Below are 27,059 nucleotides of genomic sequence, written 5' to 3'. Positions count from 1 at the left end.
GTTCTTTTTTGGCTGTCAGTTCTAAACCTGTTTGTTTGTGTGCTCCAGCTATGCTCTTAGGATTGAAGCCATGGTGTTAGAGAGGGAGTTCTCACCCTCCTGTGCTTCTCTGCAGGATGACATGAAAATTATAAGACGGGCAACAAAAGGTAATTAAGCATGTTGGGACATGCGTAATGCTCTTGTTTTTGTAAGCATGTTAATTAGTCTGCATTATGAAGAGTAGAGCTTGAATTTCAGGTACCTTAGCTATTGAAAGGAAGCTAACTCTTCGCTGACAAATGCCATCAGGGTGTACCTGCTGAATCTTTGCTTCCAAAATCAAAAATCTGGAGACTTTGGACACACTAGCAATGGAGTTCATGACCAAAGCCTACAAGCAGTGTATCCGAAACTGACAGAAGCAAAGGTGTCCATGGCCAAATTAGGATAAATTGTCTTTGGAGTACAGTTTGCTTATCCATGCATTGCAGTCTCTCTGACTGAATGCAGTTGCTGCAGCTTTCTGCTCACTCTTTCAGAGAAGATCACTGTATATAGTTTCCAAATTTCTCCATATGCCATTGCCTTTTGAAGTGGCAGTATTGATGGGCTTAGATCTTTTATTGTAGAGACTTAATACTGTTGCTATTCCTTGGTTTTCTAGTTTTGTTCTCTGTTTCTCTTTTGTTCTCTGCATGTTCTCTACATTCCACAAGTTTTGAAATGGTGCAGCTGGTTATTTAGAAAGTAATGTGGTGTCTCCTACTCTGCAGGGAAATAGTTCATTTCCTGGTTTCATTTAAACATTAATGCTGACCTTTTCAAATGCCTTGAGTGCCTATTTGTCCTGTCCCTCAATATGAAATTCCCATTTCATGCTGGCTGTTCTTTTGACAGGCTACTAAAGCACTGTTTAGACTACTTCTAGTGGTACAAAAAGGCACAGTAGTAAAAACATTCAGCTGTGAGCGCCAGTGCCTAGGATAGTCATTTTTAGTGAAAGGAAAAGGAGAAAAGCCTGGTATGTTTTTCCCACCAGTGGGGATTGAACTGGGCCTTTTCGACTCAGAAAAATGTGCCTTAGCTTAGACTGAGGTCTGAGTTTGTCCTTATGTTGGGATCTCTTTCAAATCATTGTTCTTTGTGTTTCGAGCAACAGACATACGTGAGGGATTATGTTATGCATAAAAGCAGCCGCGCCCTATTGTCCTTCATGTCCTTCACCCAGGACATCTGTGAACTGATGAATTCATTCCCTCCAGAGGAGACGCTTTGGTCTCCGGCTCCTGCATCAGGCCAGTCATGCAAATCAGACAGACTGAGCTTCCCTGTTTTCAGTCCACTTGTGTCATGTGCTGTCCTTCCTTTGGTCTTTTCACTCCAGGGTTTGTTGATAGCCCGAAGTTGTTTAGGAATTATGTCTACTTTTCTATTCCCATCTCCTATGTTTCTTTCCTTGTAATTAAGCTGAGAGAATATTTACCTAAATTCTAGTGCTGATAATCACTAAGGGTTAGTTTAGGATGGTCTAAATAGCCCGATGGATTCTCATCCACCCTGCAAATGGATGTATCTAATAGTGATGCTGAGCAGGCTCTTACTATGCAAAGTCTTCAGATGTTGTCTTCTCCTCTTGGCCTTATGAAATTTGGTATTCTCTTTTGTACTCTCTCCTCTTTCTGCCTTACCTATACCTTGTTAAATCAAAGGTTCTATGTTGTTCTATGTTTTTAGGCTGCTAGTACTGAAATCCAAAGATACAAGGGCTGTCTGCTTCCAAAATGATAGCGTATTGTGTTGAGCAGTTAAATGCAGGGTAAATTATAGAATGTGAACTTTGAAGCACAATAGTTTTTAAATTTACACTGCAGTCAAAAGGATTCCACTTTTTATTATGCTCATCAGTGTAAAATAGAGTACCTTACATTAAAACGAGCTCATGTTATTTTTCTTGCCATATGAGAACTTGCAGATTTGGAGTTATTTGGTCTGCTGTGCCACTTATGTAATGCTAATTTGTTAACTCTTTACAGTTCTGAATTTCCGTATCTTATTGCTAAACTACTCCCTCCTGGTGACTTTTAAGCACATGTATTGTTTCATGTTCATATGTGGCTGGGTGAAAAGGTGTATGAATTCAGATAGAGCACTATTGTGCATTTTGCAAAAAAATGGAAACATGTACAAAACAGGGTTCTGTGATGGAAAAGCTTTAAAATGCAGTTTTACTCCGTGTGGCTCTTTGCATCACACTGAATATAACTCTGTGCTAAATCATCTTTGATGTGACTGAAGTAAAATAAATGCTGCTCTGAATTGGTGATCATACAGAAATAAAATGATGATTCATAGTGGGAGTGAGATAAGCAAGGAAAATTTAAACAGTGCCTGTTACCTTTTCAGGCCTGATGGCTAAGTGTCCCAAAAAAAGAATAATTGTTCAAAAGTCCAATCCTGACAGATGGCAAATGGATCCTGCAAGGTGCAGAACACTTGCCTCACATTGAAATTAGTAGGTGGTGAGGATACTTAACCACTTGCATGAAACACTTTGCACATTGCAGGATTAGTCCTCAAATGTTTCGTGAGCTACTGGGGGTTGTCTTGGAAATACTACACTCGCTAAGCTAAAGTCTGAACATATACTTGAGGTTTGTCAACTGTGGTCGTGGCTTTTTTGAATTATATAGTACCACTTTTTTCCCACGACCTTTTCAGTTTGTTTTAATTTCCTGTTAAAATAAAATTTTTCACCTTTAGAAGCTTGAGGTGAAGAGAGTTTGGTAACTGACTGTGTGTATTTCTAAACGAACAATTATTAGACAGCAATTTTCTTATTCCTTACAGAGTTAATGACTTGTGAGGAACTGCATTCCATATTGCACTTGGTCCTTCAGGCTGGGAATATTATGAATGCGGTAAGTGACATCCAAAATGGAGAAGACTGATTGACCAAACTTCCTTGTTAGTATTGCAGTCCATTGATGTCATGCCTCAGCTGTTTGCTCATTTCTTTTTAGGGAGGTTATGCTGGAAATGCTGTTGGATTTAAACTGTCATCACTGCTCAAGCTGGCGGACACAAAAGCAAACAAACCTGGGATGAGTCTGCTGCATTTTGTTGCTCTGGTATAGAAAAACTATTTGCTACAACTGCTACAAATGTAGAGCTAAAGATGTGGAAGGAGCCATGTGCCTCAGAAAAAGTAGCTTTTTCACAGCTTTGATCTTAATCTTCACCTTTCTTCTGCTGCCACAAAATTCACCAGTTTACCTATGGTCATCCTATGCAGAAACCTGTGGAAAACTTAAGGTTTTTGTATCATGTAAAAGCTTGCCTTCATCTAACTTCTTTATTGTAGCTTTTCTTTTATTGTCCTGAATTATTACACTGTGAAAGTGGCTTATTTTGATACATATTCTTTCAATCTTCCTCTTGATTCTTTTGAGTAGCATTTTTGGTAGATTTTGGGGTTTTTTTTCCTTCCTCAGTGACTGACATGTATTTTTAAAGCTGCTGCAGACTTTTTTCAGGTTATTTTCCTTACTTTGAAACTTCTTGGTTTTAGAAGGGAGAGAACTTCGATGCTTCCATATGTGACATTGGTTATCTACGTACAAACTGGCTTAACAGATTTCCAGTCAGCAAACAATGGGGTATTAATTGATGTTTGTGCAGGAAACATCATATCTGCTTCAACAATGGGCATCAGTAAATTGTTCTTTCCCTGACATTCCCTATTAATGCATGTGACTTGTGTTCACTGGCAGAAGCAGCTATTATTGTGCACTGCAAAACTGAAGCTGTTGTTTAAAGTTTCTAGTTCTGATCCCTGCCTTTCGTTAAGGGATGTCCACTGCTCAATTGTGCTAGGACTGAACAGGAAGAAAAACAGTGCTGGAGAGAAACCTTTAAGTGCCCTCCCAAAGGCTTTAGAACTGCTGGACTTAGGGATTTTGGCATGATGGTGGAATGTTAATGGATTGTGTGTGTTTTGGTTTTGTTCTGTTTGTTTCAGGAAGCCCAAAAGAAAGATGCTGCTCTTCTCAACTTTTCAGAAAAAATTAGGAATGTTCATGATGCTGCCAGGTAAGTCAAAAGAAAACAGAGAACTTACGGTTAGACTGTGACTTGGAATTTTCTTGTTTATGAAGCAATGAGGCTTATTCAGAGAAGTCTTGGCACAAAACCTGAGATCCTTACAAATGTTTACTATAGCTTTGAGGGCTTCATTTCCATTTGCTAGCAGAAGTATGCCTGCAATGTGCCTTCAGGTATGAGGTTTTTTATGACATGATTTCCATAGGTTTTTGGTAGTTTCGTCTCTGTCAAATACATGTGCATGTATGTTACTTATAAGAGACTGAATGAAAGCATGTTACTGTTTATCCTTAAACTGATTTTCATCTGTCTCTGAGCAGGCTACAATATTTTTCCAGGTCTAGTACCAGGTACAGCTACCGGACCTGGCTCCTGTTAGATGCTTTTTGATATTTCGCTTGCTTCTCCATTTCTGTCTTGAATGGAAAATCTGAAGGGTTTGGGACTCTGTATTGTTTTCGTCTTAAAGTCTCTAGCTGCATAATTTTAAACTGAAGCTGATTTGTACCTTGACGACTGTACTTGCTTTTGTGAGATAGTGTGATCTAAAGCCTAAAACTGGAAGCTAGCAATGCTGGAGTTCTATTCCCAGTTTTGCTACTTCCTTACTCTTGAGCTTTGGGCAATCTATTTACATTCTTTTCCCAGCTGTAAAATGGGTCCAATCTCTTAGATCTGATTCAGGGTTAAGTTGTGTCTGCAAAGGACTCTGAAATCTTCTGAGGAAAGGAGTGGCCATGGAGTTAATCAGAAATTTTTTGAGGGACCACCTGTGTGGCATTCTGCCATCCAACCCACACACCTTTTTGGGAGTCTGCCATGTGGCCTGCTGGGGAATGTAGCTTCCCTCGGCATCCAAGCCCCCTGGCAAACAGCAGGGGAACAGGCAAATCTGGTGATATTTTTTCTAACCACTTTGTTCTTTGATCGCATTTGTTAATGCTGAAAATCTTCTGTTGTAAGTCATGCTGAAATCTGTTCAGGGACTGCACTCTGTAGAGGAAAATGAAACAAACCGAAATGCATGTCTCACCATTGGGCATGAGGAAGATCTTTATTAGAGACAACTGTCATGTACAAGTCGCTCATAAGTCCTCCCATTTAGAGCATGTTAAAACAACTACCATTAAGTTCTTCATTTTCTATTGTCTACTTTTCTTGTAGGCCATCCTCTTCCTCCTTCACAGGCAGAAAAATATAGCCTGTGTCGTCTTCTGTTTTCCTTATTTGCAAAAGCACCCATGATAGTTACGTACAGTTGTTAATTTTTATCATTTTGGAAACTGTAGTGCCTCAATTCCTAGGCAAAGCTCAGTTCTCTTGTTAAGGAAGCACCATAGATTTAGAAGCATTTATCCTCAAAGTGACTGAGAGATTTGAGTGGGAGCTCCCATTGTATGGAACGTGAGTCTCCCAGGATAAAGCTTAGATTACATCAGATCAGATCTCTTTCCTGTGGAGTTATGTCTCCATGGGAGCAGCTCTGCTGCTGGTATGTGGTAGAAGGATGAAATGTTATAAGTGCTGGGTTGAGACTGTGTAGGCTGCATTGTTGTGACTGCTAAGAAGAACATAACATGCTATTTCATGATGCCAAATGCTACAAAAATCGGTAGTCCTGGCTGACAGTCCCTTGTGACCCCCTTTTTGTGCCAGCTACTGCAGCACTCAAACAGTCATGTAACCAGCTCTACCGAGCAAATGATCCATCTGGAAGCAAATTGTTTTTTTCCTTTTTCTAGGTTAATTTTCAGTATACAGATATGACTGGCCATCTAGAAAATGAGTGCTAGCACAGGCACCAGGGAGAGAAGAGGAACACCTGGTCAGAGGCAGGGCAGCCTTACCCTTTCTTGTGGTAAGGTTGGGTAGGACTGGCTGGAGTTAATCGTGAAACCACACCCCATGGGAATCTTTTCAGGTTGCAAATAAGAAGAAATGTGCTTATCTCTCTCTTAACTTTCAGTGTCTACTCTGGAAAGTTGTCCTGAACAGACAGGTCTTGTTTGATAACCAAGTTGCACCTCATGCTAAAAATCCATTTTTTAAAGCCTATTGTGGCTAACCTGTGGGCAACTCCTTCCTCCTTGATAAATGTTCTCTCTATATGCCATTTTTAGGTTATCCATTGATAATGTAGAAGCAGAACTCCACTCGCTGTCCTTAAAGACAAGATCTGTTAAAGACAGCATTCGGCGAGACCCAAAACTCTTTCACCAGATGGAAAGCTTTCTCCAGGTGTGTAGGATCTCTGTGTTAATGTGTTACTCAGCTCAATGTAATTTGTGTGGACGTGTTAATAAACAGAAGTGTTGTTTTAATATGTCTACCCTATCAGTTGTACAAAGGTGTTCCAACTACATGCTGTTTGTCCAGTAAGAGCGTTGGAAGGACTGTGTTTTTATAGGGAGGGATATTGAGTGTGCATTGCCTGCAGTTTGTTAGGCAAGTGTGTTTAATGTCTGTGAAATGACTGAGGAAGATCAGTGGTTAAAATATACGACAATTTGGATTGGTCTCTGGTTTTGACTTCACAGCTGCCCAAAATATATTCATAGATTCATAGATTTCTAGGTTGGAAAAGACCTTAGAGATCATCGAGTCCAACCATCCCTAATCCCCATTAAACCATATTCTCAAGTAGATCATCAACATATAGTATCTGTGTGTTATGTTAGACTAGGGCATGTCAGTTTTAGCTGAGGCTGTGCTGTGCATGTGAATCCTGATTGTTGGGTGACTGAAGAGATGTTGTTAGAAGCTGGAAGGTTAAGGGACTCTTTTCTCTACTAATGTACCCTTAGCATAAAGTATATTATTCTGAGCCATACCATTATTTCTGGGTGGGTTCTCTTTTTCTTTTTTAGTACTGCAGTGACTTTATAGACATGAACGTGCATAGCACTTAACTTTAAAGCAGAGCGCTTAACTTTGAAGCAAAGTTCTTGGTATTTTCTGAGTACGTGGTGATGCCTGGAGAAATATGTATTATACTTCAATTAAATGATTTTTCTGTTTCACGCTATAGATAATTATTTAAAGTAAGAAAGCAGGTGTTGATCTGGAACTTAACCCGCCCTGATTTTCAACTTGCAAATCTAGTTAATAGTCCCTGCAGTTTTTCAGGAGATGAGAAGTTGATGAAGAAACGGGCGTGTTAAGATTGAAATACCTGTCCTCATTCACTCTGAATTATTGGCTTTTGTCCATTGCACCCAGACTCTTTAATGTTATGTTCTAACATGTTTGGGATTTTTTTTAATTTAATAGCTGGTTTTATGTAACACTACAACCTTGTTTAGGCCACATTCCAAAAGAAATGTTGGGAAAAAAATCATTTCACAAATGCATACCTTACATAAACACTTCCGGTTTTTGTTTCTAAATTACAGGTGATAACCAAGCTGATTTAAGAGTCAGCTTTCATTATCTCATCCTCACCAATAAATTCCTGAAATATGTGGGAGGAACTAATTTTTTATCTATGCTTTTATCAATTGCCCACTTTATCTTCAGTCAAGCTTTTTATTGGATGGTGTTTTTGGGGGATTTTTTTGATTGGTTGTTTTTTTTAAGACTAACAAGTAAGATTTGTTCCTACCCTACTGGCATAATTTGCCAAGTAACTTTCTGACAGCAGGGTTGGCTTAAAGGGTCACCAGTGCCTCCAGCTGCTATTTCCACCCCAGCGCTGCAATAGCGAAAGTATTTAGGTGATCATGAGTTAGACAGTGTCAGAGTACAGATTTGTGTGAAAATTAACTTTTCTCCCCAAGTTACTTTGAGCTACATGTGGTCTCAGATCTGGGATTGTGCAAGGATGGGAGTGAATGGCTGGTGATGCAGATGGGAGAGACAGAGGGGCAACTGCTGAAAGTGATTTAGGCAGTTCTGCTGCTCAAAGTCTGACCACAGCCTTATTCGCTGTGGTAATCTTTTTCCACTAATCTGCTCCAACCCTATCTGTATAGCTCTACACTTATGATTCAAACTGCTGCTTTACGGAAATGTCTTCTGGAGGTCTTAAAATATAAAAATATACATATTTCCAGTGATTCCTTGCCTTTCTGGTATGAAAATCATCTTTATTGTGATCTAGGGTCAACTTAGGAAGCAGGTGATACTGTGATGTATGTCCATGAATTTATTCACATGGGTTTTGGGGTGAAAAGTGGGGAGAAGGAATTAATCCATTTATTCTTACTTGAAAGCTGCAGGCAGAATGGGAAAATAAGACATGTGGAGCTTCCAAGGGGCTCCCAGGTGGTCCATCAGTATCCTAGTATAGTTTTTGATTTTACTCATCTGAAAATTATAGATCTAAGTTTGTTCAAGGGCTTTTGAACTTTTGTCTGGTTTGTGTCGTAGTCATTAGAATTTACATTTTGGTTGATCCATTTTCCCTGACCTTCCTTACTGAAATGACATCTTTCCTTTTGTTAGTAGTTCTCCTTCAAAGTGTTAATTTGCTGGGCTCTGTAACAGCTCCTAGGTTGGAACATGAATTTCATAAGTTCCTAATATATACAAAACTTGTTGTGACTTTAATTTTTCTGTCTGGTTCATTCCATATATGTGTTTTGCTACAGTTTGCTGTAAGACATCTAAAGGAGCTTGAACACCAGAAACGAGAATTACAAAAGGAGGGAAATGCTCTCATTGACTTTTTCTGTGAAGACAAAGAAACTATGAAGTTGGATGAATGCTTCCAGATATTTAGGGACTTCTGCATAAGATTCGACAAGGCTGTTAAGGTAGGAGCACTGAATGAGATTTTCACACATTTGAAATAGATATTGACTTACATGAATTAAGTTGGGTTTTCTGTTTAAGGCACATTTTATATCTTGTGGTATTTGATATATTTGCTTGAATGGCTACAGCAAACTGCCCTCTTGTAGGCATTCCTTGCTGGAAGCCAGGTGGGAAGTGGTCACTCTGCCCAGCCCTATGTGCAGTCCTGCTGCTTTGCATCTTCTGCTGCCGGCGCACTGGGCGATTGAGATGATGTGTCAGGGTAGTCTACTGGGCTCCCTTCTCCCCTTTTGGTGAGGAGGCTGGTGGTTTCTAAGCTGAGCAGCAAGACAGATTGCACAGACTTCCTGACCAGTGCTCACCGTTCATACCTTGGACTGGTAGTGTTAGGTAACTGGAAAAGCCTTGAGATGCGGCACTCCATTACATGGGCAGACCAGCCTGAATCAGCACTGTCTCAGGCTCTGCACTGCCCTCCTTCACGTAACTAGACAACGCTTTGCCAAGTAAAGTAAGGTTTGTGTATTCCGCTTTGCTCTTTCTCATCCTTCTGTGGGTGAAAACTTAAGAAATGAAACAGGCCTACAGTACCAAGATACCTCATCCCCAGTGTGACCATTTGCAAAGTACCCTGAGTCAATCCCAAATAATTCAGGAAGTATACTAAGATGAAATAGCATTATTGGCATTGGTTACAGTTTTGGTTCAGCAAAGTCTGCTTGTTGTTACAAATATTTTTTAGGCCTTTATAAATAGCATGAATTAGATGGATCCACACATTTCTTTATTTTTCTGCTTTATGTAATCTACATTTGACAGCACTTTGTAGGAGAGCTTTAGTTCAGAAAAGAGAGCGCTCTTGATTTGTAGCAAGCAGACAGGGCGTTCAGCTAACATGCCTGTTGTACCATTAGCTTGCCTGACCTTCACTGCTCAAGACAGTGTGTAGTTATGCATGTGTGTGAATGTTATACAAATATATAAAATCAAAAGGTGGTAACTATTGCAGGTGTTTTAGTGAGAGGTGACTTCATGCATATATGTTCAATTATTTGGGCTTGGGGATTTAATTTATTAGTCACACATTACAAGTGGTTGTTGGATAGCTATTATTGTGAGGTCCAACAGGGATCTTCCTTCTTCTCTCTGTGGTAAGTAAGTACATTCTAAAAATGACAAATTAGTCTCTTATTTGCAAATACTGAGATTTGCTTACTAGGTATTTTGTGGGGATTAATCTCTGTTCCTACAAAATTAACAGAACAATTCAGAATAAAGATTGCAGTTCTGACAAATGAATGTGTGGACAGCACAGCCAGCAGTCTAAAATGATGCCTCATACCACAATGGCCATGTGCACATATTTCAAACGTTTAAACATTCTTTGCAATTTTTTAACATGTCTGTGTGTGCTTAAAATAGATTTTTCATTTGAATAAAATCTCCTGAAACATGTTTCAGGTGAGGTTAAAGCGTTCTGTCTCTAATATGGAATATGGTAATAATATCTACAACTATTTTTAACCATTTCTCTTTACAATGGGATATTTAAAGTTGAGTTTTAGCATTTGGCAAGAATTCATTCGGTAATTCCATACCCATGAAAGAAAGCTCCCTGCCATAGACATTTTTCCTGAAATGCAAGATTTTTTCTTTTTCCTTTCTTAGCTGTTTCTGAGTTCTCTAGTGCATCTTATCTTCCAGAGCCCAGTGTAGTCTCAAATCCACTTTAAGAGGTGTAGATTAACCCATTCATCAAAAAGAGCTTCAGCATTAGGCTTTTGTTTACTGGAAGCTTTCAGGCGGCTTTTTCTAGTTGTGCAGCTCTTTTGTTGTCACAACAATGGGAAGTACAAACTAGACAGTGCTTCAGACAAATAAAGATGTGGGGGGTTTTTAAACGGTGTGTCATTGCTCAGAAAAGATTTAACAACATGCTGGAAAATTATGTACTTTTTCAATACTGTCAAGACTAGCCTCTCCTTTCTTTTGCTACAGTTGTAGTGGCTCTAGAAAACCAGGCTCTCCGTTTCAGAAGATAACCTGGAAAGTTCAACCAAAGGTTCAGCTAGATTAAATCTGAAACCTAGAGGTGACAGTAAAAATGTTGGTCTTCGCAGTAATCCACTGCTAATGATTTTAGTAAAAAGGTGCTGTTGTGTTGTCTTTCAAACACAAACTACCTCTTTCTATGGCTTCCTGAACCAAAACCCCTCCACCTAGCTGCCAAAATCTCCAGCCTGCCCTGGGCAACTTCTGTGCAACAGTTGCTAGTTTTTGAAGCCAAGAGTGAATACGAGATCCAAAACTAGAATGAGACATTCATTAATGGTCCTTGAGCGGTGTCAGTTGATGTCTAAGTAATGATCGTGAGGCATTGTGTGAACTTTCCTATGTGCTTTCATATGCAATTAAGTAATGTCTTTTCACAAAATTTGTGATTGGTAATGTTCAAGACAGAGGGAAGTAGCACCCCATAGAAACTGTGCTTGCTGAGGAACAATTGTAATAAGGGGTGATAGAATGAACGCATTGACTGTGCGCTCGTCAGGCAAGTTTGTCTTAAAATATGACTGTAATGATCAAGTAGAGGTTTGCTCACCTGATAAAACTTCCAGCTTTAAACTTAGTGGAAACTTGAAGCTCTCCGTCTTACAGCAGGAACGCTTTGGCTGGACTTGACATCTACTTGGTTTTGATAGGTCACGCTCTTGGTCTCTGCAAGGACTTGTGCATCTTTTTCTTATGCTCACCAGACTGATGTGTTACTACCATCAGTTATGCAGGGAACTACTCTCCATAGGATTAATGGTTGCAGGCTGTGGTTGCCATGGTGATTTCATGAGGATGTATTGGGGCTTGTGGGGAGGGTGATAGCAGTGGGAGCTAACTTCAATGGGAAGAAATAAAGGGAAAAATAAAGGAGTTTGACTTGTCCTTATGCATAGAACACTGCCCTCTGAGACATATATTTATGCTTTTCCCCATCAGGAAAACAGGGAACGAGAAATCCAGGAGCTTCATAGTCTGCAAAGACGAAAGGAGCTGGAGGAGAAGCGTCGATCCTGGGCAGCTGGAGAGCTTGGGAGCTTTGGGCGGAGCAGCAGTGAAAATGATGTGGAGATGTTGGCTAAAAAAGGACTTGAAGAATTTCTTCCCTTCTTGCAGCAGAGACCTCAAAGCCCATCATACAGAAACCCCAGTTTCAGACGCTCTCGACTTTCCCTGGGGATTACTGCAGACAGGGAGCTGCAGAGTTTCCTGGAAGTCTCAAAGGATGAGGATCCAAACAAGTTTAACAGCCTTCCCCGTGCAAACACCCGACAAGCAAGACCCAACATAGCCTGGTCTGAATCCAAAGAAGCGAGAGATCTCAATTTAAATACTTTGCACTTACACCAACAGTCTGAAACCAAAGTGAAAAGTGGCAGCCTGCTGCAGGTGCCTCCGTCTCAGTCCAGTCACTTCGGTGGCTCAAGCGGTCCTGGTGCCTGTTACTCACAGAGAAGCACTGACTACAACATACATGCTTCCAGTGTGTCCTGCGAGGAGTCCACAGATATAAATGCTCTGGCCCTTGCAATTGAGGAGCGTGAACTTGTTAAAGGATTGCGTAAGTTTGATATTCAAGGAGCAAAGCCTGCAGAGGATACACCTCTAATATATTTAGAGGATGCTGGTGGAACGGACTTGGAAACTCTAGATGATCTAAGTTTTCATTCCCTTAGCACTGCTGATGACGACCTGCCTCCAGCTTGCAGAAGTTCCAGAGAGGCCCACGACCATAAAGCCAAGGCAGTGGGTTGCAAGAGTGAAGCTTCAGAGCCCAGCAGCAGCCCCATGTCTATGGATACAAGCATTTCGGGAAGTAGGGAAGATGGACCAATGTTCTACGTGTCAGATACAACAACTGATTGTTCTTTGACGTTGGACTCTGAAGAGGGAAATGATTTTAAATCAGCAGGCAAGGAAATAAGAAGTGAGGCTGGCAAAGCAACCTCCTCTGGGAGTGATGCTCAATACAGGGCTAGAACATTCTTGTCAAACCTGAATTCTGCTTCTGCCAAGGATCTGTCTCTTCACACTTTCACAAGTGATAAGGATGATGCCGATAGCAAGCATACCCTTCCTAAAGAAAAGCCCATAAAAAATAAAGACCCAGCAGGACCAAAGAGAAACTCTCTAAAAGACAGATCTCCAAGCTCCTCAAAATCCAGTGGCACTCGCCCTAGCCACACCGCTCCTTCCAGGCCTGTAAGAACTTTGAATGCCTCTGAGAATGAAAGTATGAGGAAAGTGGTGCCTATTTCTCGGTCCAACAGAGCACCGAGCAGCATGAAAAAGCCGGAAGCCAAGCCGGCACTTCGTGAAGCTAGTACAGTGGAAAGTCGGCTGTCTCGTCGCAGCTCTGTCCGAGGCACAACAGACACGCTACCGAGAAGCCCTTACAGGCACAGCATGTCAGTAGAAGAGCCGAAGTTACAAAGGGGCACTGTCACCTCGAGCAGTGCTCATTTTGAGAGGGACAGAGTCTCTCTCAAAAAGCCAAGCTCTAAACCTGTTAGGGGTAATGTTAAATCAAAGGCAGACGAAATGAAGATATGTCGCTCCAGTGTAAAACCCCAGACCCCTACAGATGACACCAAGGTTGCCACAGTTAACATTCCCAAAACACCATCCGCTGTCCCAAACTTTGCGAGGAATACAGTGGCTTCTTCTTCAAAGCGTGCGAAAGTGGATCTATCCAGCTCGTCCAGACCTCCAACCATCACAAGGTCTGTGTCCCAGAGGCTGCCCAAAGTGAAGCCAGCAACGACCTCTGATGATCCGAGTCCAAAGGAGAACAGTGTGTGTACCTTAAAGAGAGCAAGTAGTGCCAGAGTTGTTGGAAGAAGTACCCCACAGGGAGAAGCTGTCAGCACTAAAGCAGAGCCTGCACCAAAGGAGCAGGGAACGGCGGAAAAGGCCTCTCTTAAACTGAAAGATGCAAACCGGACAACAATTGGTAAAATACTGAAGCCATTACTGAAATAAAGGAGAGGTTTTTTTGAATCTTGGAATGTGAACACTTGTTCAAGCACTGGACGTCTGTGTCGTGCAGTTCCTTAAAACAGTAATATTGCTGATAAGCAACATCATGTGCCGTTGGAAAAGGGCAAGTAGTTGTGTTCTGGTCTAAATCCTTTTTTATGAATTTGAATGTATTTGAAGCTACTGTGATGGAATACGAGCGTAACAGCAAATCTTTGCATATTTGTGATGCAGAAGGTCACCAAAAGCCAAAAACTTTACAGAAGTTAAACTACAAGGTGAAACGCTTTGTGACAGAAAACATGGATAGAGGCCAGTTTTTGTGTACATAAGATTCTCCCTAAGACTCAAGCCTTTGTGCTGGTTGGTTCCGTATTCAATGTCAGAGTGAATCCTGTGGAACAGTACTGAAAACGAACTTAGGTGATTGTGCTTTCCGTTACTTTCGGTTCCTCAGATTCAGGAGCTCTCTTTGCCTGTTGTGAAGTCCATTGCTGGCAATTGGACAGGCTGGGAACTGGCCAAAAAATAGTGAAACAAGACATTTGCTGTTTCTGGCTGTCTTTAACCTCACTGAAGAATTTATAGCATGTTTTATGAATGTGTATGTGTGTCTGGAGAAGGCTTCCTGCTGGGCAGGAGGCTTACTCTCCAAGAATGCGGCAGCATTGTCTTGCATGCACAAGTAGATACGGCTGGTGCTGCATCGTATAGCACGGCTGGCGGCTGTGCCTGTTGAAAGGGCCACCGAGTAACCATTGGGATGGTGACTACTCCTGACTTGTTTCGGTCACAAGCAAACTTGCCAGCTTTCGGTCATACAGAAGTGCCATATATTTATGATACATATCAAGGATGTTTGCAGTTCAACTCTTGAAGGCTGCGATGTAGTGCCGAGCACTTTCTTACCATTCCGTGTTTCCACTGGTTTATCTACTACCAAATTACTTGAATGTTGCAATGGCTCCGATTGAGCCATTAGTTTCCCTGCCGCCTCCTCCTCCTCCTCCTCCTCTCCTGTCAACATCAATATTTAGCATGAAACACAGAGCTTACGCATGACAATGTTTTTGTAGACTTCCTTGGTTGCTTTAGATGTGGTTTTTAATGCTTAAAGACTCTAAAGGATGAATTAAACTAGTATTTGATAAGCTTTTTACAAAATGAAAACACCTCTTTTTTCCTGCAGATACAAATTTTAACTCCTGTCAGACTAAGGTACAGAGAATGGGGGCAAACTTGTTCAGCATGCTGTGCATCTTCCTGAGAGAAATGTATGTAGGTGGGGAAACTGACCGCTGTTCTCCTAAGCATCTTATTTAAACAGTTGCCTTTTTATTCAATTATGAATGAAGCCTCATTTAAGAATAAAATCAAACAGAAAAGGAAAATCTCTTCGGACAAGTGGCATTGACTTACTGGTGGTAGATCTGTTTGTCTGCTCTGTCCCTCAGTGCTGGGAGCGCATAATTCAATGACAACGAGTCATTTAATTGCTCAGATGCTTCTCATGGGCTGGTATCAGGGGCAGCTAGCTTTGTGGTTTGAATTTGGCAAGGGGCCTTTAGCTCTTCCCACGTACCAGCAAATCTTGGTGCAGACATCATACCCAAACACCATAAAGTATTACGCAGGGCCTCTTGTTCGAGTCTGTCCTGTAGGGACAATTTATATAGCCCACTTTGCGGCAAGGGTGAATTTTTGCTTGAAACCCTGTAAGCTTTTTGGATACTGCCTCCCTTGTGGGTTCGATACAAAAGCATCTCCCTTCTTGTTTGTATCTGTGTGTATGTATGCACGTCGACTGTAAGCAGATGACTTACTTTTTTTTCCGTTTTTTTAAAAAAAAAAAAAAAAGAAAAACTTTTACCGGTAGCAAGCTTGAAAAATAATTTAAATGTGTTTGGAACATGTAAATTAATTTCTATAAATCTCTGTAAAAGAAAACTGAATGTATTTAATGGAACATTTATACATTTCGGAGTAACTCAGTAGTTTAATAAAGTTCCCATTTACTGGGTATGAAGTTTGTACTTTCTCTTTTCTGTTACGCTTTTGGCTTTGGTCCTGGAGATCTCAAGCAACTGGAGCCTGGGTGTAGGTGACTGTGGGAAAGTCTCAAAAGGAGGGACTTTACAGCAGAAAGGGTGTCATTTAAAAGGCTAGGTTTGGTTTTATACTAAGACACACAATTTAACTTCAGTTTCTGAATGTTCCTGAGGCAGGACTTTGTGCACAGGTTTGGGTATAATCTGGAAGGTATTAGATGGCAGATGCAGCACTTCGTGTACACATCGTATGTTGTGGCCAAGACAAATGTTCATGGCACTAACAAGTCTGGATCTGTCGCTATCTTCATGCCTTTTAGCTTAGCGCACTTTGTTGAGAAATCCTGGTTTACAACTCCCAGGACTTTGGAAGTAAAGAATAGCCTGTTTTGCAGGAGCAGGCAGTGACTTTTACACCGCAATTCTGAATTTTTACATTTCATCCCATTCTCCCATTATTTTTCCTTCTTTACTGCATACAAAAGAACATCTATTCAGCAGAAAAAAGCAAAAGCCAGCCAGCCTCTTTGTCCTCAGGGAGCACTTCCTCCCCTCTGCTATGGAAATGATTTTTGGACTGGAATTGCTGCTATTTGCAAACTTGTTTAGCCCCTGACTTTTCTTGTTTGGCGAGTGTGTCTCTCCCCGTTCGGAGTGGCAAGCACCTGCTGTCTGCCAGCGCTGAGTGATGGCTGCTGGTGGAATCTACGTGGGAAAAGCCCTTCACCATCAAAAGGTGTGTCTCAAAAGTTTCTGGTTTTTTAAACTTCATTTTTATTTCAAAAGGGTTTATAATTACCAATTCATTATTTAAACTACCAGCTGTCAGAGACAGCAATGCCCTGTAGGTTTAATTTCCCATGTCATGCAATATTCCCAAACACTAAGAGGCCATGGGGCTAGCCGGTTTGCAGTAGATTTTCAGGAAAGAACCGAGACCTTTTCTTCAGCTTTGTTCTGCCGAATGGCCGCTGCTTCTGACTGTGGCCAGGGGCTCGTCTGTCTCCTTTGGTGGCTGTTGAGGTAGTGGTGAAGTGGAGGAGCCCAGGGGACCATGCGGGCACCTGGAGCTGTCGAGCTGGTGGAGATTGAGAGATAGGGGAAAGCGCTGTGGGAGGAAGAGGTGCTGATTCATACTTAGAGGAATTTAATATTCACATCTCATGTGGGAACTGCATACAAATGAGGGGCTCAGTGCATCCCTCATTACAACAGCTCATTAAATTATCAAGACAGACAGAAAGAGTTCCCATCACACCTCCCACATGGTACAAGTCTGGACTATGTAATTCAAAATAACCCATCGGTATCTTTCTAATCTTAGGATATGTCTGCGTGGACGGATGGAGACAGCCACGCGTTGGCTCTGACCAAACCAGACGCGAGCCAGCTCCAAGCCGGAGGTGCGTGCGGCGCATTAGCTCGGCGCTGACCCGAGCTCGTGTACCGCGGCTGTAATTGCATACCCCTCCGCCGGGCTTGCTGCCTCCGGCTCGGAGCGTGCCGGCAGGGCCACGCCACCTGCGCAGCACTGCAGCAGAGCCCCGGCTGTCCGCGCCCAGGAAGACCTGCCCTCCGAAAACCGTTGCTGCTGCTGTGACACGTGAGAATGCAATCCCTGTGAGAGAGGCCCGGCTAAACACAGCTCCTTTCAGATTTGGCTGCTCAGTGTTTTCCATTAACTTGATACATGCTGTTTACATCCTACTGCCGCCAGTGCCAGAGATAACTGCCTTGGGAACAGCTCCCTGCAGGTATTGTTAACAGCTGCTGAAAACAAAGGAGTTTGTTTTAGCCACGTCACTATCCAAATAGCCAGAAAGACATTACTTTTTTATTACTAATAAGCCAATACGAAAAGTCTGTCTTGTTCTCCTGGCCGAAAGATGCATTCTGGAAATCTTGCATGGCTGAGCAAATATCCTTGCAACTGCAAAAGAAAGCGACGCTGAGGTGAAGGATGCGTGAAGGGTTCTTGTTACACGAAAGCATGTTTCTCTTCCCAATGTGTGATTGCCACCACCAGAGTCAACTACTTGCACTTAGAGAAAATTGTTTCCAGCCAACAGTTGTTCTTTGTCATATAGTTGTTTCTGTGTCTTTTCAGGCTGAAGGCTGAGATTGCAGGATATGCACTACCTCAGCTAGCAGCTTGCTCTGATTAAAAAAAAAAAAGAGAATAAAAGAAAAAAACTCACTACCCTCCAGCTGCCGATGTCCTTCCTTTTTGTACTGAACCACTGGGGTGCACGGAGGGGTCATCAGCATATTGACTTTAGTGATGGTGTTTAGGGTCAGGTTTGCAGTGGCCGTGCAAGTGCTCGGCAAGGGTGGCCTTGTCTGCAAGGAGGGGAGAGCTACACGCGTTTCTGAGAACATTTGCCCCATCTGAAGCAGAGGCTCTGGACAGGCTCCCTTTGATGTGTTCTCCTTTTGATCAGGTCTGAACAATAGCTCCTTTTTTATCCTATTCCATCCTTATTTATTGCGAAGAGAAGGAGAGAAAAAAAAAAAAAAACAAACTTTGATGCCTCCTCTTGGGTCAAGTGGAGGAAAGATACAAACTCTACCTACCTTTTTTTTTTTTTTTTTTTTTTTTTTTAAACAACAGGACTTTGATTGATAGAGCTGTTAGCTTCAAATAACTCTCTGCTGCACAGGGGCAGATGTTTTCAGTGGCTGCAGTGATCCAGCAGCAAAATAGGCATAAAAGCAAGAACTCTGTTTAGCTCCAGAGCACATTCAAATGACTGTTTCCTCTCTACTCTGAGATAAAAGTCCCAGCAACTGAATACAGACGATGTTCATTTGGACATCTAAAAGGAGCTGACTAGAAAATACTTGATTCCACTTCTAAATAATTGTTTACAATTATTTCCCATTACTTTTCCATTTCATTGTCATTGAAAGTAGCATTTTTACAGAGCAGTGAAGCAAGGCTGAGGGATGCAAACCCACCAGCCACAGCTACATCATTTCCCTGGTGCTTACTCCTCATGGTCCTTCTCTGTAGGGTTAGGGAACAAATGAATTGACTGTCCACATGCACTTTTGATAGTTTCTTCAAAAGAGCAAGATTTTATATCTTTTCAGTGGGCCAGCACAAGTTCGGGGAAAGAATTGAATATATTTCTGTTTCTAAGATGGACACATGCACAATAGGTGTTATGAATTACAGAAGTCCAGTAATTGATGTGCTGCCTATGGAAATTAGAGAAATACATGTAAAGGAAAATGTGATGACGACAAATGGATAGGCACAGCTGGAGACCTGTTTTCAAAACCCATATGGGTCCTTTTCTGTCTATCGTTAGCATCCTCATGCTTCCCTGAGTGTCTACTCTTTCTGGCAAGTCCAAGTTTAAACCACAGTTTCCAGGAGAAATCGGGACTCCCCTGTGCCTGACTGCACTGAATCACTGCAGAAAGCATTTGGCCGAGAACTGCTGGAGACGCTCGAGTTCAGGGGCTGAAAACAGGACACGTTGCTAGCTTCGTGTTTCTCACGCAGCATTTTAAACTGATTCAGACGTATTCCCTATGCAAATCTTTAATCTCCCATTTTAGGATGAAAAATGGGTGTAAATGTGGTTTTGATTTTCCCCACCCTTTTACAGCTGTATTTGCCCCTTTACATCCCACAACTGATTCCTCCCACTCCTATTTCCTCTATTATGATTTTCCATCCTCCTCTATGAAATTTTCCAACCTCCTGTAATAACTCATCCTCCTTTTTTATCTTCTTTTCACATGGCAGGCTTGCTGTACTCTTCCATTTTCTTCATTCTGCTTTCGCTCCATTTCTCGACTCTTCGGCAGCCGTTTTGCTCCGGCGCTGGCTTTCTTCTTTCTGCCAATGCGACTCGTTCCCCAAACGTCTGTCTGCAAAATCTGCAAGCTGAGACTTTTTGCTGCCAGCTTCCAGCAAGATGTGGGAATAGAGCAACAAAATGGACTCCATTTTTTAAATTTACACATCTGTATTTCGCAGCTTTACCTTGTCACTGTGAGCCAGTAGCTGGAGGTGGCTATTACCGAGCAGAAGTGCATCTTTGCCTCTTTTCTATACGGACGTCGCTCACCCCCTACGCCGAGCAGCCTACGGGGGTTGCGATGGGGAGCTGAGTGCATGGGGTGATTTTGCAGAGGTGGGTGAGGAAAGTCTGTTCAAATAAAGGTGTGAGTAATTTAGCTCTGTGGTTCCAGTCTAAAAAGCCATAATGAAAGACTGTCGACGACAGCTTAAAAAGCTGTTTGGTGAAGTGATTCCTAACCCCGCCCATAATCTTGGTACCACAAGCAAATAGGTTTGTGCAGTCACTTCAGTGCTGTCTCCCTGTGCATCAGAGCAAATAATTGTATTATTATTTCTTAAATTAGCACGTAGCTTGTCATGGTATGGATTAAGGTTCCAGTAGATTTTGGTTTTCTCCCATAGAGTAAGGACCAAGACTTTTTTGCAACAAGAGATAGCACTCGGAAGCCCAAAGATGGCTCTTGGAGAATATCTACTCAATTTTCCTTCTGCTGGAAGTGACTAATCGCTGCACAAAACGGAGAGCACTTGAACACATGCATAGTATATTTATATAGGTTCTGCATGGTTTATGGCTGCGAGTACTCTGTACTAAAAAGAGCTGAATCCTATTTAAGATGATCTTTCCTCCTAGGAGGCTATAGCTAAGCCATTGAAGAGTTGACCTGAGAAGGCACCTCTGGAGGTCATTCAGCCTCCTGCTCCAAGAAGACCTAACTTCACACATAGGTCACTTTGCTGAGGGCTGCAGGGTCTTGGTCTTGGCACAACATGGTTATAAGGAGGTATGTGATTTTGCTACTGAAATAAGGGTGCTGACGATGGGAAAACACTAAGGAAAACTCTAGTCTTCTGTGGGCTATGGCTTGAAATATGTTTGCCACCTAGTCCAAGGACTATATTGCAATTTTTAGTGCTAGTCTGCCTTAGGTGGCTGATGGTGATGTGAAGTCAGCAAAGCAAGTAAAGACAGCAGTCTGGAAAGAAATCTGAGGAAAACATGGAAAGCAGAAGGGAACCTATGGAGTCCAAGAAAGAAATAAGTTTGTGGCTTAAGAGAAATCAGAGAAAAAAAAAAACACTGAAAGTTGCAGAGGCTTGTGGGAAAGGGTGGACAGTTGTGCTTCGGGTGAAGAGAGAGGAGAGGTGAGAGGTATGTGCAGTAGCCAGGTCCAGGGCCGTTAACCTGAACACAGGCGAATGTGGGCAGCACTGTAATTGATCTGCAGGAAACAGAGGAAGGGCCCTGGTGAGCTCAGCGAGCCCGTCCCTCTGCCCCAAGACAATGTTAGCTTTAGCTCAGCCCTTCCTGGCAGGTGTTTGCTTACTCTGTTCTTAAAGGACGTAAAGGCCAAATAGGACAGTAAGTTATAGCGAGTATTCCTGATGACTAGCTTGTGTCCTCCAGGACGAGATGCGTGTTTATGTGTACGGAGCTAAAGATGCATGTCTTTTCTTGCAAGGTGGCTTTTCTAATGAAATCAACACCCTCACACTTACAATAGAGCCATTGTGGTCATCCCAGTAATACAAATGCTCATATTGAGTGTGTAAAGCAGCCGCTAACTGGTAAGCCTAGAAATCTAGTGAACATTTTTTCATTGCAGAAAGTACCGCCTGTGTTGCTCTGAAGGTTTCGATGCAATCTGTTGACAGAGACTTGTAACTCGACTGGATGGAGCGTAGGCTGGACCATGTGGCATCTCCTGCTGATGCTTTTAGTGTCTGCTGCGTTCATACCCCAGTGGAGATGGTCTCAGGTCAGATTCCATGCTCTGAAGGACCTCATATTGAGTGAGACAGCAAGGAGATGGCTGTGGGGAAAACATGAATGCTGAAGCCAGATCTTTAACCCCTGCACTCCCTGTGTGTCCTTGCAGTGGAAGCGTAACCAATTCTCACTGATCACTTGGACCCACTAAACAAAATACACAGCCAAACCCAGACCCCTTCAAGACAATTTACAGATGAGTTTCCAGCTGAAGACACAGCACAGAGGCAGGGATGAGTGGCTGGGAGTGGGGTGTTAGCAGGGGAAGCTCTTTAAACTGCTGTGAGAAACATCCCTAAAATCATGGGCTGCTCTTCATCTGCACAGCAAGCGGAGGAGCAAGGCCACCGGACGCAGCCCTGGGGTCCCAGAGGCCATGGTGTCCCCAGCCCACACAAAGACAGTCTCTGAAATAATGTGAAATGCAGCATAAGCAACTCGTGGGAGAAGGGCATGTGGAAATACAGCAGGAGATCTGTTGTAATCGTAGAAGCGACCGACAGCATTGTAAAAGACTATAAAGCAGAGATTTGCGAGAATGCGTAGCTTGAAAATTCAGCGCGAATTGGCAAAGTGGGTCCATGACTAATCACAGAGGTTCATTGTATGATCAAGTCTAACCTCTTGTTTAACGAAAATGCTTCTCTGAATAAGTCTCATTTAAACTACAGTAAATACCTTTTGAATAAAATGTCCAGCCTTAATATACAACATTTTAAATGACAGAGTAGTCACCCCAACCTTTGGTAAATAGTTCGAACAGATAATCAAGCTCTCTGTTCAAAACTGTCATAGTATTTCTAGCACAAATTAACTGGGGTGGAGCGTCTAATTGCTGGTAACTGGATCTGTTACAGTGCTGTGTGCCAAACTGGCAAGCTCTTATTATCGAGTTTCTGCTTCTCGGATTATGCCTTTGCAGGAGAGGAGCTGTGATTTCCCCCGGTGAAGACCCGCAGTGGCTCTGGGGCCAGCCTGCTCTCCAGGGGCAGTGCGGGGTGCGGAAATACGTGGGAGAGGGTGTCCCAATGTGCTCCTACTGCTGGGTTGAGACAGGGGCGACCTTGTTCTCAGTGGGGCATGGTGGCTTTTGGCATCAGGGGCAGTTTTCCTGCTCAGAGGCACTGTCTCTCAGCCTCCGGCTGGTCCCCCCACGGCTATGCGCAGCTGGAGGCTGCCCTGGGAGAGCAGTTCTGGCTGGCGGGCTGCCGCTTGCTCACTGGCTTTGGGAGAGACCCACAGGAACTATTTAGAGACCTGTTCAGCACAGTTTATTTTGACACAGGGTGGAAGCTCTGGAAGGTCGGACCTGTGTTTGCTGCAGTGGTTTCCCAAAACCACTCTTGGTAACCCAAGTTTAGTCTCTGTCACATTCAACACGTGACTAACAAAAGGGGCTTGTTTCAGAACTACATGATGGTTGTGTTTACATGTTTGTTTTTAACTAGGCCATCCACTATCTGGCCAATTACAGAGCCCAAATGCTGCTGGAAATCACCAGGGCTGCCTTTGGTCAGACCTGTTGTACTTGCTGTTCCTTTCTCCCTGATGGGGACAACCTGGATGCTGATAAACCCTATGGACTCACCCCTTTGTTGTCTTCTGCAGGTGGCCTGCAGCTCTTTGGCCTTGTCCTGCTGTCCCTTCAGCTAGGAATATGCATTTTTTAGTAAACCTCTCCCCCTCCCCTCTTGGGACTGTGTTGAGTGGTCTGTAATAAATAAACAGTGATAACATCTAATGATTCATTTACTGACATCCTTTAGAAAGGGAGCTCTGACTCTGTCCCCTCTTCTCTGGGATTTCCTTCTCTCTTTCCCTCACGATAAGGCTGATGAGGAGCCTGGAGCTATTCTGCAGATTAAGTGGCAGCTATGCCACCTGCTTCTCAGTTCACCATTTTTTAACTGTGTTGACCATTTTCTCTATTTTAAGGCTGCCTTTTAGAAAGAGGGGACTCTTATTTTTATTTCTTCTCCTTTTTTTTTCCCCAATCATTTTCCTTTTTTGAGCCTATAGGAGCTGTGCTGCTCCCCGATCGCTCCTGTTTGCCGTGCCACGGAAGTGGAACATCTCTCAGTTGAGTGCAACATCTTTACTGCAGTGCCTCGAGGGGACTATAAAACAGATGGCCTCATCCTGGGTCATTTTTCTTTATTGATGTTATTGCAGAGCCCTGCACTATGGCAACCGAAGGAGTTGTACTCTTTGGAGCTGGTGCAGGGTGGAGGTAGGAAGGGCTCCGAAGTTGCTGTTTGGGACCAGCCCTGCTCCAGCTCGGCCGGCACCGGCACCCCGCCAGCTCGCTGTGGAGCGAGTGTTTATCGAGAGCGGTGGTGAGTCATGGATGCCATGCTCCACCAAAGCCACTTAGGGCAGCTTGCCTGTGAATCACTGCAGCCTGAGAGGACTTGCAACAATTCCTGGGCCACCAGAAGGATGATCTCATTGCCTGCTGAGGGGAATAAAGATAGTCACATGGAGCTCTGCTCTCCGAGCCAGGGAAAATGGCATCCCAGCAAAGAACGTGCAGGTGACCTAACTGGGCGTGTGATTCAGTGTTATGGGACCAAACAGGGCAAGGATCCTTTCTGCAGGGAAGGAAGGGACTGCAAGGTACATACAAGTGATTAATTTGAAGTGGCTTTCATAGCAAACCTGTAAGGCAAGGAGGAATGATATGGTACAGGGTCCACGAAGGACTTAGTTTACATATTTATCTTTGCATCACCTGTTTTCATTTACTTTTATGATTCTCCAAGCAGTATTGCCTATCCTGGGTGATCACGACATGAAGTCTGATGATGTAATCTTTGCAAACTGTGTCCTGCCCATGGAGCTGAGTTACTGCGATACTGGTTCAAACTCACTTGCCAAAACTAGGTGAAGGATTTACTCAAGTTTAACCCCAGCTGAAATCAAGTGCTTTTGCCTCATCTAAAAAATTAATTCATGACAGTTTTCTGTTTCTATTGGATTTGTCATTGTTTCAAAGAGGTTGCTGATTTCTGAGAAGGCGTCAAGTGATCTTTTCTGATTTCAAATAAGAAAAATAACCCTATGCTCCTTCTCCTAAGACAAATCTTGAAATGCCATGAAAAGTGCTAGTTATTTATTTAAAATGTGTGATCTTGTAAAATCAAGACCAGAGCAGAAAATTGATAGATTTTTTTTTTTTAATCATCTTGAAATTGTGCAAGGCTGAAAATTTTGCAGAAATTAAAAATCATCTCATGTTTTGTCAAGAAAGGCTGGTGAGGTGGGTTTGATGAAGCTGGAATTTGCATCTGTGACACTGCAGCAGCTCAAAGCTGCCCCTTGCCTCTGTTGCTGGCAGCTGGAGCTCAGACCTTTGGAGACAGACGAGGAACCTTAATCCCTAGATTCCTAGGGTTTTGTGGTCCTGCAACTGCTGGCTCTGAAGTGTGTGCCTGGGCTGCGGGAAGCTGGTGGGCTGTGGCGAGGAGCCGTCAGTGGGGTCTAAATCCCACACGTGCTCACTCCTTGAGCTGTGAGCGTGATGGCCATCGTCCCTCTTCCTGGGCGAGGTATCCCCATGCATCAGTACTAACTGGATAGTGCTGACAATCCCCAAAGCAGTATTTTGTCAGCTGCTTTCCCTCCCTTGACACTGTTAGTGCGGGTTAGATAATGAAATCGTTAGGCTAAGTGCTGATAGGACTGAAGAAACCGGTCCCAGATGGGACTTCCTCACTGTAGACCATTAGACCACACCACCAAGCCCACCCCTGCTCACATCTGTTAATTTTCCCTTCCCCAGGCCCGATGTTGGCGTGCATCATGGAAAAGCCTCGTGCAAATCTCAGCTGAGGGTGAACATGGTGGTTCTCAGCAGGACGTTGGTCCAAAAGTATCAAGCCCCACGTTTAAAGCGCTTGTGAAAATTGGTCTGGTATGTTTTTCTCCTCCTGTTTGGCTTGGCAGTCTGGTTTTAACATTTGTCCATCTCAGGGTAGTCTGATTGCTTCCCTGGTAAAAAGGACGGTCTGCTGAGCTGGCGCAAAGGATCCCTCTGCACCTCAGGGATGCCCTGCGGGACCTAGGAAGCTCTCTAATGATTTTGCAGGTAAGATGGAAACTATCAGATAAAAGGCTCTTTGCTTTTTCCAGAACAGCTTCTTTGCTAGTGCAAGCGTGCATCCGAGCATGGCCCAAGCCAGAGCCGGAGCACCAAGGGCACTATTTGCACGCCCTCCGTGAATACCAGCTCTGTTCTGGCTTGCAGGGTTTTAAGGAAGTGAGCTGCAATCGTGATGACATCAGGCAGCCAACGCCGAATTCGGGCTCAGTGAACTCTGAACGTGCCCGCTCTGTCGAGATGAATCCGGAGCCCTTTGAAAGGACTTTGCTCAGCCGCTGCGCTCTCTCTTTTGAGTCATAACCGCAGCGTGTGCAGCGCTGCCCAAATGCAGCAAATGACACAGGACTTGCTCTTTGAGGGAGGTGTCTCAACAGCTTTCATTGTGGTGTGTTGAGTAATCTTGGAAATACTGATATTTTCTTCTTGAACAGGTTTTAAAAAGTCAGAGCGTGTGTGCATGGGATGGGAGCTGGAAGTGCGGCACCTGCAGCTGCTTCTCTGAGGTGGCCCTTGCTCTCCGAAAGCTTTAGAGATGAGGAGGTGGGCAAAGGAGCTAAAAATCTTTGAATCATGGCTATAAATGGAAGAGGGTTTTTGAGATGTTCTCCAGTGAAGTAGCTAAAAAGCAAAAGTGTTTGGAAACGTTCTGAGCGCAGAGCAAACACGTTGTTTATTATCCTGCAGCTCTCTCAGGCCTGCTTTATGCACAAATATGGCCAAAAATCATTTTTGAAGAGCTGCATAATGATGGGGAAGGACAAAGAAGCAAGATCTGTTGGTCGGTTGCCCTGCTTGCTGGAGAGGAAAAGAAGCTTTAGGGACCTCGTGCTGGGCAGGGGATGCTCTGGGGAGGGGATGCTCCCGGGAGGACTGTAGACAGCTGGAGATGAAGCGCAGCTCGTGTATCCCTGATATTCACTGTAATACAGCCAAAGGAGCCTGCTCTTAGTCCTTTGCCGATGCCTGAATTTCATCTGTAGCCTCTGTGCCGCCTGTTGTGCCACCAGGCGTTGGTGCGCTGGCAGTGACCCAGCCAGGGCAGTGGTCCTGCCGAGCATAGGAGATGGTGTAGCTCCTGCCTCCACTTTCTGCAGAGGGGAGCATGCGGGTGAGCGTGGTGGGGACCTCAAACCCTCCAGGAGATTTGGCCCCTGTGCCCCCAAATCAGTGCGCAGCCCTGCCAGCTGGGCGCAGGCACCTTGTTTCCATGAATGGGAAAGCTCAGCGTGCCCC

General features: G+C 43.4%; 1 protein-coding gene across 1 annotated transcript in view; it reads left to right on the top strand.

Moving 5' to 3' along the window:
* The window catches only part of FHDC1 (FH2 domain containing 1), a 31,369-nt gene extending 17,497 nt beyond the window's left edge, over window positions 1-13,872 (top strand). Inside the window, exons 5-11 of the mRNA XM_009989998.2 lie at window positions 49-149; window positions 2,830-2,900; window positions 3,003-3,110; window positions 4,001-4,071; window positions 6,204-6,321; window positions 8,673-8,837; window positions 11,830-13,872. Of these exons, the coding sequence (XP_009988300.2) occupies window positions 49-149; window positions 2,830-2,900; window positions 3,003-3,110; window positions 4,001-4,071; window positions 6,204-6,321; window positions 8,673-8,837; window positions 11,830-13,872 (2,677 nt within the window). The remainder of the gene's footprint in view (window positions 1-48; window positions 150-2,829; window positions 2,901-3,002; window positions 3,111-4,000; window positions 4,072-6,203; window positions 6,322-8,672; window positions 8,838-11,829) is intronic.
* Window positions 13,873-27,059: the final 13,187 nt, after the last annotated feature.

The sequence above is a fragment of the Tauraco erythrolophus genome, chromosome 5 (genome assembly GCF_009769465.1).
Source record: "Tauraco erythrolophus isolate bTauEry1 chromosome 5, bTauEry1.pri, whole genome shotgun sequence".
NCBI lineage: Eukaryota > Metazoa > Chordata > Aves > Musophagiformes > Musophagidae > Tauraco > Tauraco erythrolophus.
This window is presented reverse-complemented; position numbering and strand designations above follow the sequence as displayed.